General features: G+C 43.4%; 1 protein-coding gene across 1 annotated transcript in view; it reads right to left on the bottom strand.

The window, feature by feature from the left end:
- Positions 1-12673, bottom strand: part of LOC143767928 (uncharacterized) — a 112220-nt gene that overhangs the window by 47107 nt on the left and 52440 nt on the right. The window contains exons 8-12 of the mRNA XM_077256451.1: positions 4070-4216; positions 3761-3940; positions 3554-3677; positions 3373-3470; positions 3085-3175 (exon numbers count right to left, since the gene is read on the bottom strand). Coding sequence (XP_077112566.1) covers positions 3085-3175; positions 3373-3470; positions 3554-3677; positions 3761-3940; positions 4070-4216 — 640 coding nt within the window. The remainder of the gene's footprint in view (positions 1-3084; positions 3176-3372; positions 3471-3553; positions 3678-3760; positions 3941-4069; positions 4217-12673) is intronic.

Below are 12673 nucleotides of genomic sequence, written 5' to 3'. Positions count from 1 at the left end.
CGCCTGCTCAGAGCTAGCGCTTGCAAGCCTCCTGCAGTGCACATCAGATCGCTGATCTGACACAGGGCTTTGCAAAGTGTCAGATCAGCGATCTGATCCTATAATATGATGTCCCCCCCGGAGCAATGTTATAAAGTTAAGAAAAAAAAAATTGACATATGTAAAGAAAAAAAAAATTACCCAAAAAAAATAATTGTTCCCATAAATACATTTCTTCATCTAAAAAAAAAAAAATCAAACAAACAATAAAAGTACACATTTAGTATCGCCGCATCCTTAACGACCCCTTCAGTAAACACCGTAAAATAGCAAAAAAAAAAAAAAAAAAGAGGCAAAAAAACGCTTTGATATCATACCACCGAACAAAAACTGGAATAACACGCGATAAAAAATACGGATATAAATAACCATGGTACCGCTGAAAATGTCATCTTGTCCCGCAAAAAACAAGCCGCCATACAGCATCATCAGCGAAAAAATAAAAAAGCTGTAGTCCTCAGAATAAAGCGATGCAAAAATAATTATTTTTTCTATAAAATAGTTTTTATTGTATAAAAGCGCCAAAACATAAAAAAAGATATAAATGAGGTATTGCTGTAATCATACTGACCTGAAGAATAAAACTGCTTTATCAATTTTACCAAACGTGGAACGGTATAAACGCCTCCCCCAAAAGAAATTCATGAATAGCTGGTTTTTGGTCATTCTGCCTCACAAAAATCGGAATAAAAAGCGATCAAAAAATGTCACGTACCGAAAATGGTACCAATAAAAATGTCAACTTGTCCCGCAAAAAACTAGACCCCACATGACTCTGTAGACCAAAATATGGAAAAATTGTAGCTCTCAAAATGTGGAGACGCAAAAACTATTTTTTTCAATAGGATTAGGGGATGTGTTTGGGTTAGGGTTTCAGTTATAATTGGGGGTTTCCACTGTTTAGGCACATCAGGGGCTCTCCAAACGCGACATGGCGACGCATCTCAATTTCAGCCAATTCTGCGTTGAAAAAGTAAAAACAGTGCTCCTTCCCTTCCGAGCTCTCCTGTGCGCCCAAACAGGGGTTTATCCCAATATTTGGGTATCAGCGTACTCAGGACAAATTGGACAACAACTTTTGGGGTCCAATTTCTTCTGTTACCCTTGGGAAAATAAAAATTTGGGGGCTAAAAAACCATTTTTGTGGGAACAATTTTTTTTATTTTCACGGCTCTGCGTTATAAACTGTACTGAAACACTTGGTGGTTCAAAGTTCTCACATCACATCTAGGTAAGTTCTTTGGGGAGTCTAGTTTTCAATATGGGGTCACTTTTGGGGGTTTCTACTGTTTCGGTACATTAGGGGCTCTGCAAACGCAATGTGACACCTGCAGACCAATTCATCTAAGTCTGCATTCCAAACAGCGCTCCTTCCCTTGCGAGCTCTGCCATGCACCCAAACGGTGGTTCCCCCTCAGATATGGGGTATCAGCGTACTCAGGACAAATTGGACAACAACTTTTGTCTTCCAATTTCTCCTGTTACCCTTGGGAATATACAAAACTGGGGGCTAAAAAAGAATTTTTGTGAAAAAAATAAAGAATTTTTATTTTCACGGCTCTGCATTATAAACTTCTGTGAAGCACTTGGTGGGTCAAAGTGCTCACCACACATCTAGATAAGTTCCTTAGGGGGTCTACTTTCCAAAATGGTGTCACTTGCAGGGTGTTTCAAGGTTTAGGTACATCAGGGGCTCTGCAAACGCAACATGGCGTCCCATCTCAATTCCAGTCAATTTTGCACTGAAAAGTCAAACAGCGCTCCTTCCCTTACGAGCTCTGCCATGCACCCAAACAGTGGTTTACCCCCACATATGGGGTATCAGCGTACTCAGGACAAATTTTACAACAACTTTTATGGGTCCATTTTCTCCTGTTTCCATTGGTAAAATAAAAGAAATTGGAGCTGAAGTAAATTTTTTGTGAAAATAAAGTTAAATTTTCATTTTTTTTTAACATTCCAAAAATTCCTGTGAAACACTTGAAGGGTTAATAAACTTCTTGAATATGGTTTTGAACACCTTGAGGGGTGCAGTTTTTAGAACGGTGTCAAACTTGGTTATTTTCGATCATATAGACCCCTCAAAATGACTTCAAATGTGATGTGGTCCCGAAAAAAAAAAAATGGTTTTAAAAATGAGAAATTGCTGGTCAATTTTTAACTCTTATAACTCCCTAACACAAAAAAATTATGGTTCCAAGATTATGCTGATGTAAAGTAGACATGTGGGAAATGTTACTTCTTTAGTATTTTGTTTGAATTTTTTTGCCTTTAAATCACAGAGATATGTCAAAGTTGGAAAATTGTGAAATTTTCAAAATTTTCGCCACATTTCCATTTTTTTCATAAATAAAAGCAGGTAATATCAAACAAATTTTACCACAATCATGAAGTACAATATGTCACGAAAAAATCTCATAATCATCAGGATCTGTCATAATCATCAGGATCTGTTGAAGCATTCCAGAGTTATAACCTCATAAAGGGACAGTGGTCAGAATTGTAAAAACTGGCCTGGTCACTAACGTGCAAACCACCCTTGGGGCTTAAGGGGTTAAAGCAAAGTTTGGCCAGAAAGACTGGACCTGGTCTTGTAGGGACCATATGAGCACATTCAGCAGCACAGAAGGGAGAGAAGGTAGATTCAGAAAATAAGATATCAGGGTTATAGGAAGCCAGCAGCATCATTACCCTCCGCTTTCTCTTACAGGCCCATCATAATAATGTTCCTCAAGTGATTTTCTAACTTGTCAGTACATTCTACGTGTGCTGTCATTTGGCTTTGTAGTTTACAGATCTGGGCAGGTAACGGTCACCGTCTTCTATCCCCAGAGGGTAGGTGGATCCTCCAGGAGGTAAGCTCTATATAAAAGGGCTTTCAATGCCCAAAGTCATTTGAACAGTTTTGAATGGAGGAGAATGTTGTGGTCTAGAGGCAAAATGGCGATCATGGTAATACAGCCGGACTACACCACGGACAAAGCAGCCACAGACGGTGACTGAGAAGAATCTGTGACTTCTCTGCATTTAGTGGTTACTACTCACCTGGGTAGTCATATGTGGGAATCTCCTCTTTACAACACTCATCACCCCTCACATATGTCTCTGTAGTATTAATATGGGTCAGATATTCACCCTGAAACAAATATTGAGAAAAATCACAGACAGATGGAGAAGTCACATCTATGATAAGCTCTAATCCTGCCATCTCCACCATTCTCATTACACAAGTATAAAACATAATACTGGGGGATAAAACAAGACTGAGCACAAGACCTTCACAGCCATCTACACATCATAGGGGAGATCTCATGACACCTTCTCTCCATCTACCTGATGATCCTGAGGAAAATTAGGATCTTCTTGTTTACAGTCCTGTGGAAGAAGCGGACGGGAACATCTCTCTGGTGTTGTCCTCTTACTGGATAGATCTGGAGGAAACACATACAGGGACTGAATTCATTCTTTACATACAGATAATTATACGCCATGTGTATTTAGTCCTGTCTATTACCTGGTGATGTGAGGGGCTGGGGAACCTCCATCATGATGTCCTTGTACATATCTTTGTGTCCTGCTAAATACTCCCACTCCTCCATGGAGAAATAGACGGCGACATCCTGACACCTTATAGGAACCTGACACATACAATTATACTATGATCCCTCCGATCCCTTCATAGCGTTACTGTATAATGTCCCAGCATTCCCAGCAGTGTCACCTCTCCAGTCAGCAGCTCAATCATCTTGTAGGTGAGTTCTAGGATCTTCTGGTCATTGATGTCCTCATGGATCAGGGGGTGAGGTGGAGGACCCATGATTGGGCTCAGGGGTCTTCCCCATCCCTCAGACACAGGGTCCTGACAGCGCTCACTAGAGGTCTTCTTCACTACTGTGTAATCCTGGTTATGGAGAGACACATTAATAAATCTCACTACAGACATTTCCAGAGTCCTCACCTCTCCAGTTCTGTCCATTTGTTATTCCCATAGATAAGAATGATGTAATGTTACGTCATCAGAATCTCTCACCTCTCCAGTAAGCCGGAAGAGGATCTCTAGGGTGAGGTGTAATATTTTCTCTGCCATCTTTTCTCTGTCCATATCCATCTTTGATGGATAAATCAGGAAAATTTTCTTATGTAGATCTTCCCCGAGAGGATCTGATATTGTAGAGACCTGAATGAGAAGAAGATGAGCCGATGTAACATCATAAAAATCCTGTGTAATAATACAATTACTGGAGATAATAAGGGGAAACATATGAAATTTATTATTTAACAGTATTTAGTTTTCTTTTTTACATCTACTAATAAAACCGATATATTTTAGGCCACAGACAACAAGCAGTTTCTTCCTCGGAGTCGGCAGCTGAATACGTTTCTCATAGACACATGTTCCATAATGCTAATTCTCGTCTCATTTCCCGACACTGGAATCGGCATTAGTAATACTGCAGGAGATATTCATTACACGTGACAGGAGAAATAACGACTTCATGATGAGGACGACATCTTCATCTCCTACTACGGCTCTAGAAACATATTTGTCCAGAGTCGGTCACTGACTCCATCACCACCGGCCTCTATATGAAGGTTTCCCGTCTTCCCCGCACTGTAATCTTCTATCACGTTAGATCTCAGCTCTGATTCACACACAGACGTTTGAGGCTTTTATAAAAGCTTTTTTGTTTCCACAAACACCGCAAACAAAATTATCTGATCACAAATAGAGATGGGAAAACCCGAACAGTAAAGTTCGGTGTCCGTACTGAACACCTACTGTTCGGGCACCGACACAGAACACGGACTTCACCAGAAAATCAGTGTTACTGTTCGGGTTCGGCTGTCCGAATACCGGGTGTTTGTTGCGCGGTCATGTGCATGACAATGGGGCAAACACCACTTCTGATCGGTGGGGAAATCCTTCCTGCCGGTCAGAGCTCTCAGCTGTGATCGGAGGTATAAAGTTTACCTCCGGTCACTGGTGTCAGCTGATGGGACTACTGCTCCCATCATCTGATACCTGCAGCTACTAATTAGTGAGAGGAGGAGCTGCGGATGGGAGTTTTCATTAGCTGCTCCTGCGCTGTAAATAAACAATTAAAAAAAAAAAACTAGCGTAGGTTTTACTAACAAGCCAAACGAAACTCACAGTTGGGGGCTGCAACCCTCAGCTGTCAGCTTCAGCAAGGCTAGATAAGAAGAATAGAAGGGTCCCCATGCTGTTTTTTTATTTAAATAATTTAAATAAATGGCATGGGGTCCCCCCATTTTTGACAACCAGCCTTGCTAAAGCTCACAGCTGGGGGCTGGTATTCTCAGGTTGGTAAGGGGTCATTGTGAAGAAAACAGATTGTATCTTAATTTCCCAGACAATCATGTTTTTGGAAACCAAAAAGAACTGATTTTTTTTATCTGTATATTGGCTTTTGAATTTAAGTGTTTATGGCTGGTGGGTCAAGAAGACAGACTTGCCAACTGGTATACTATCTAACATACTGTGTAAAGGTACCTTCACACGAAACGACTTTGTAACGATAACGATAGCGATCCGTGACGTTGCAGCGTCCTGGATAGCGATATCGTTTAGTTTGACACGCAGCAGCGATCAGGATCCTGCTGTGATGTCGCTGGTTGCTGAATAAAGTTCAGAACTTTATTTGGTCGTCCGATCGCCGTGTATCGTTGTGTTTGACAGCAAAAGCAACGATACCAGCGATATTTTACACTGGTAACCAGGGTAAACATCGGGTTACTAAGCGCGGCCCTGTGCTTAGCAACCCGATGTTTACCCTGGTTACCCGGGGACCTCGGCATCGTTGGTCGCTGGAGAGCGGTCTGTGTGACAGCTCTCCAGCGATCAAACAGCGACGCTGCAGCGATCGGCATCGTTGTCCCTATCGCTGCAGCGTCGTTTCGTGTGAAGGTACCTTAAGGGTACTGTCACACTCTGCAACTTTCCAACGATCACGACCAGCGATACGACCTGGCCGTGATCGTTGGAAAGTCGTTGTGTGGTCGCTGGAGAGCTGTCACACAGACCGCTCTCCAGCGACCAACGATGCCGAAGGCCCCGGGTAACCAGGGTAAACATCGGTTACTAAGCGCAGGGCCGTGCTTAGTAAACCGATGTTTACCCTGGTTACTATTGTAAATGTAAAAAAAACCAAACCGTACATACTCACATTCCGGTGTCCATCAGGTCCCTTGCAGTCCGCTTCCCGCTCTGACTGAGTGCCGTCGTAAAGTGAAAGCAGAGCACAGCGGTGAGGTCACCGCTGTGCTCTGCTCTTACTTTCCGGCCGGCAGTCAGTCAGAGCGGGAAGCAGACTGCAAGGGACCTGACGGACACCGGAATGTGAGTATGTACTGTTTTTTTTTTTTTTACTTTTACGATGGTAACCAGGGTAAACATCGGGTTACTAAGCGCGGCCCTGCGCTTAGTAACATGATGTTTACCCTGGTTACAAGCGAACGCATCGTTGGATTGGTGTCACACACACCGATCCAACGATGACAGCGGGAGATCCAGCGACGAAAGAAAGTTCCAAACGATCTGCTACGACGTACGATTCTCAGCAGGGTCCCTGATCGCTGCTGCGTGTCAGACACAGCGATATCGTATGGATATCGCTGGAACGTCACGGATCGTACCGTCGTAGCGACAAAAGTGCCACTGTGAGACAGTACCCTAAGTCTGTAATAGTGACTGTGCATAGGGTGTGTTAAGCTTTGTTTATTCATGTGTGCTGATATGCTAATAGTGCTACGTAATCCCATCACCATTGTTTACCTTATTTTGATGTTGGACTGAAGGACCCTGGGTAATTCTAAAAAGAGCTTACAGGCCTCTAGTATAAAAGAGACTTCTTTTCTTCTGGTAAGGAACTCTTCAGGATCTTAGCCGAGGGTCTGTCGGACCCGGCTGAAGAACACAGGACTGCTCTCGGATATCTCCCTACGCTTGTTGTTACCTCCTCTCTGTGTGCATACCACAGATGGAGTAGTGACCCTGGGAGCTAAGACGTAACATCTACCATTATCTCGGTGAGTCAGCAGAAGGGTGAGACCCTGTAATGTGCACCATCTTGGGGTAAATGGTGGGATCGTTCTGTTTGCTATGGTGTGTTTTAGTTCAATAAAGTATTGCCACACTGTTTTACCTTAACCCTGTGTTGTCTGTGTAGTGTATTGCCCACCGGGAGATAGAGCGGGCGTTCAGTGGTATGAGCCCTGGTCCATGCAGTCTTGCTAAAGACAGCCGGGCCAGCGGACGAGAGCACCCACTGACCCCGTTTCTCCACAGTCATTGATATAGTCCCCCCAACCTTAAAACAGGAGCCCGTAGCCATCCAGAAAAGGCGCATCTATTAGATCAAAAGGGGAGAAGCCAGCGCTGTTTGTGGTCAGAAAGCAATACAAAAAGTGCACATGCACATATTAATTTCTAACTGTATATCAAAATGAGACATATAGCAAACAATTGATCAATTGTTTGAGCCACCCCGCCACGTCAAGGCATTCTCATGGGGCAGTCCTACTCTACGATTTTTATATTCGCTGTGCCATTACGGCCTCCTTAATATGTTAGAAGCAAGACCACATTAATCCCACTCTACGTTTTTTTATTATATTCGCTGTGCCATTACGGCCTCCTAAATGTATTAAAAGCAGGACCATATTGAATAAAAACCATACCTGCAGCATTTCTGAATCAATCCCATGGCGCCAGAAAGGTTATGCGCAAATAAAGGTCGACCAGGTCCAAACATAGACATTTCATATCTGACCTCCACACTGCCTGACCAGCACCATAGATAAAGAGAGAGAGACAGGCCTATCTATTAGATGCACCATTACTGGAGCTTTACCCGGCTCTTCCCACTTGCCCTGTAGTGGTGGCAAGTGGAGTTAATATTTGTGAGGTTGATGTCACCTTTGTATTGTTAGGTGACATCAAGCTCACGGCTTAGTAATGGAGAGGTGTCTATAAGACACCCATCCATTACTAATCCTATAGTTGTATGGTAAAAGACACAGCCAGACTAAAATCCTTTATTTGAAAAAATGACACGGACTCCTTTATTAATCTCAATTAAACCATACTTACTGCATCGCCTAATCCCAGCGAATAAAATAAAAATCCAACAATATACCATACCTGTCCTTCCTTCTGTCCCACGCAGTAATCCATATCTGTGGGATAATTAGTTTTTAACCAGTATGACGCCAAGATGTGACCAATCCGGCTGAAAACTACTGGTGAATGAGCTCCTGAGAGCGCAGCATCTGTGAGCAGGTTGTGGGATGCAGTGATGCAAGAGAGGGAGAGCAAGGGTTAACAATTTGAACAGATTTAATATAACAGGGGTTAAACTCCTCGTAGGGAGATACAAAGGGAGGTTGAACAGTACAGTGGCGGATAAGCAACAAAAGTGAGCAGTAAACATAATAATGGCAGTTCCTGAAAATCACTTATCGTATCAAAGGCCTCTCAGTCTTTAGCTGTAGCTTTGGAGACAATGGTGCCAGCAGCAGGTGGTGTGGTTTCATTGGGATCTATCATGCAACGGTCCTTCTTCTGGCAGCACCAGTCGGTCTCCGGTACCTTCCGCTGAGCCCCTAGTCCATAGGTTGGTGCGGGCCACAGCAGGGCCGCAGCAATTCCAGAATCCGTCGTAGGGTGGTTCACGAGGATTAATTGGTCAGGCCACAAAAGTCTATCTGGTGCACGGCTCTCTCTCAGCAGCCCGGGCATTGTGCTCACAGATGAGGAACACACGGCAGCTCCCAGTCTGGTGAAGGCAGGACACCCAACTGCTCGGTCCTTCCTGGACACTTGGGTGATGGCAGGGACTGGTGGGCGCAGAGCAACGCAGCGTGGGTGCTCAAGGGATGGAGCACACTCTTCAGCCTGATGCTCGCTCTCTGCCCGTGCCAAAACTGACTGCTTCAGAGTGTGCATTTCTTTGGGCATGTGCCCTGCTACTGGGTCAGGGGTTCAGTCAGGGCTTTTAAGCCTTTCCCCGGACAACAAGGGAAGCAGCCTCAGCAGTTCCGGGCCCGGTGCAGTGCAGGATCCTGCAGTCCAGTGCTTCTCCTTACACATCATTCACCAACGGTGACATCTTTGAGGCCAGGCTGAACTGCGGTGACCTCCGAACCGTGGGAAAATGCCAAAGATGAAGTCACCGCTGGTGAATGATGGTGTGCTGGCAGCAGCTCATTCACCAGTGGTTTTCTGCCGGAACGGTTACATATTGGCGCTGTCCTGGTTGAAAACTAATTATCCCCCAGACATAGATTAAAGCGTGGGACAAAACGAAGGACAGGTATGGTACATTGTTTTTTTTTTTCATGTTATTTTTATTACAGGAGATTAAGGGCTTCACTGGGATTACTGGGATCGAGGGCTAATATTCTCACGCTGGTAACGGGCCATTTATATAGCCCCCCAGCCTAAAAACAGCAGCATGCAGGTGCCCAACAAAGAAGCACATATTAGATGTAGCGGTGGCAAGTGGGTTCATATTTGTGGGGTTTGTCACCTTTCTATTGTCTGGTTACATCAAGCTCACAACTTAGCAATGGATAAGTGTCTATAAGACACCTATCCATTACTAATCCTATAGTTACATGTTAAATAAAGGTACAATCAGAATAAAGTCTTTTATATGAAATAACACTAAACACAGTTTTACATTTTTATTAATACGCCTAATCCCAGTGAAGCCCTCGATCTCCTGTAATACAAATAAAAAATACATATATACCATACCTGTCCGTCAGCTTCTCCCACGCCGTAATCCATGGCTGGGGGCTAGTTTGCAACCTGGAAGGTGCCAAGATGTGACCGCCCCGGCTGAAAGCCACTGGTAAATGAGATGCTGAGAGCGCTGCATCATTGACCAGAGTGACATCATCACTGGCATTTTCCCATGGTCATGAGGTCACCGAAGTTCAGCCCGGACTTGACGTCACCGCTGGTGAATGATGTTGCGCTATCAGCCGGGAAGGTTGCATCTTGGCACCGTCAAAGTTTAAAACTATTTAGCCCCCAGACATGGATTACAGCGTCGGACAGAACAATAGACAGGTATGGTATATTGTTGGTTTTTTATTTTATTTTTACTACAAGAGATCAAGGGTTTTGCTGGGATTAGGGTATGCAGTAAGTATGGTTTAATTGAGAATAATAAAGGAGTCTGTGTCATTTTTTCAAATACAGGACTTTTAGTCTGGCTGTGTCTTTATGTACCATACAATTATAGGATTAGTAATGGATGGGTGTCTTATAGACACCTCTCCATTACTAAGTCTTGGGATTGATGTCACCTAACAATACAGTCACGATGGTATGAAATATCATAAGTTTAGTTCTCTTGCTAGCATGCTGTGGGCTAAGCCCCCCTCCTTGGAGTGATTGAGCAACAGCTCGTAGCTGCAAATTCCTGACTTTCCTTCTCAGGGAGTGTGGGGGTTATGAGAGCCAAGGTATTTACGACCGGCATTTCCTGCCGTGTAAGCTCTTATCCAGCTATAACTGGACTAGAAACTTCTAGAATCTATGAAAGTTCTTTGTTCTGTTTTTCTAAGATATTACGCAAACCGTTTAAGTTAAGACCACAAAAACATATATTTTTAATCTCCATCGAAGCATCTATCCAGCACTCTAAAGACGAGTTTCTAACTCCATCTGGTAAAGAAGTAGGGATTTCTCAGTAAATATGTATCCCAGACAGGACATATTTGATCTCATTAGAATGCCCACGTTAATCCGAGATGAATGCTGGGTTTGTTACGACTATGACATGTTGTGTAGTGAAGTTATAGAAAGTAGATAAATTTAAGGTTGAAGTACTCAGAATGTAGAGAGAGGAGGGTTTGGAAAAGCCAGCCCTTTCTGTGAGGTCACAGGCTGTAGGTTTTAAGTGCTGGCCGGCGTCCAAGAGAGTGAGATTTGAGTTTTTACCTGAAGAGCCCGGAGTGCACGCCCTGATGCACTGGGATAGATGGAAAGTTTCCCTAGCCTGTTGCCTGCAATGCTTTGAACAACTGTAAGTGTTATTTCTCATGTTATTCCCTTTTTTTATAATTACCTTGTACATATTTGCAATTGTCTCATTTGTAACATCTTTGTAAAATATTTTGATAAAGCACTGCCTACATTTTATGGGGTATATTATTTCATGCCAGTTCTTTCTCCATGCTCTAAAAACGTACCCTAAGTCTTCTGAAGGGAAATACTCAAGCTACTTACCAGGTAGCGGTGTTTTTCAGGAGTCCATGACAGCACTAACGAGAGAGGGGATCCGCCCTTCAGGGACAGGAAACCTACAGAGATAAAAGGGCGGCACCTCTCTCCCGCATCAGTTGGATTACAGAGCATGAGAGGACCTCCATTGATTAATAACACATAAATATCTAACACATTTCCCCTTGTGACTAATTTTTAGAAAATTAATATATATGAGAATATATTTATCGTGATGAAAGCCATACCAGTAGAAAGGGAGGGAATATAGGAGTGCTGTCATGGACTCCTGAAAAACACCGCTACCTGGTAAGTAGCTTGAGTATTTATTCAGTCGTCATGACAGCACTAACGAGAGAATTACAGAGAAAAGAGTATTAGGGCGGGACTACTGCTTCCAGCACCCTTCTACCAAATGTGAGATCGCTGGAGCCACCAAGATCTAATCTATAATGATTAAAGAAAGTAGACGGAGATGACCATGTGGCCGCCTTACATATATCCTCAATCGACACCTCCGACCTCTCCGCCCAGGAAGTCGCCATGGCATGGGTGGAATGAGCTCTTACGCCTTCCGGGACTTCTAGGCCACCTGCTGAATAAGCCAAAGAAATTGCCTCCCTAATCCATCTACCTAAGGTGTTCTTGGATACTCTAAACCCTTTCCTGACTCCCTGATAGGATATAAACAAGGAATTATCTTTTTTCCAGGGATCTGTTAAAGAAATATATTTAAGAAGGCATCTTTTGACATCCAATGTATGGAGTTTGAGTTCCTTTGGGTTTTTAGGATTAGGACAAAAAGTGGGGAGATTTATCTCTTGAAGTCTGTGGAACTTTGACGCTACCTTCGGAAGATAGAGGGGATCAGTTCTTAATACTACCCTATCTTCTCTAATCTGCATATATGGAGTCAGTCTAGAGAGGGCCTGTAAATCACTAACTCTCCTAGCCGACGTAAGAGCAACCAAGAGAGCTGTTTTTAAGGACAGGATCTTTATAGAAGCAGATTCTAAAGGCTCAAAGGGGGGTTCCGTTAACGCTGAGAGGACCAGGTTTAAGTCCCACGGGGCTAGTCTTTTCTTAACGATGGGTCTTGATCTAGCCGCCGCTTTAATAAAACGAGCAATCCAATAATTTTTAGCTAATCCACAATTATACAATGCGCCTAAGGCTGAAACTTGGACTCTAAGGGTGCTTGTAGCTAGCCCCATCTCTAAGCCTCTCTGCAGGAACTCCAAGATTTTTGGAATATTAGCTTTCTGACTCAAAACTGATCCTGAAACTGACAGGAATTTTCTCCAGATTCTAACATAAATATTTGTCGTGGAATCTTTTCTACTTTTTAATAGGGTATTAATAAGTCCATCTGAAAACCCC

The sequence above is a fragment of the Ranitomeya variabilis genome, chromosome 4 (assembly GCF_051348905.1).
Source record: "Ranitomeya variabilis isolate aRanVar5 chromosome 4, aRanVar5.hap1, whole genome shotgun sequence".
NCBI lineage: Eukaryota > Metazoa > Chordata > Amphibia > Anura > Dendrobatidae > Ranitomeya > Ranitomeya variabilis.
Note: the sequence above shows the minus strand (reverse complement) of the source record. Positions and strands in the feature narration are given on the sequence as shown.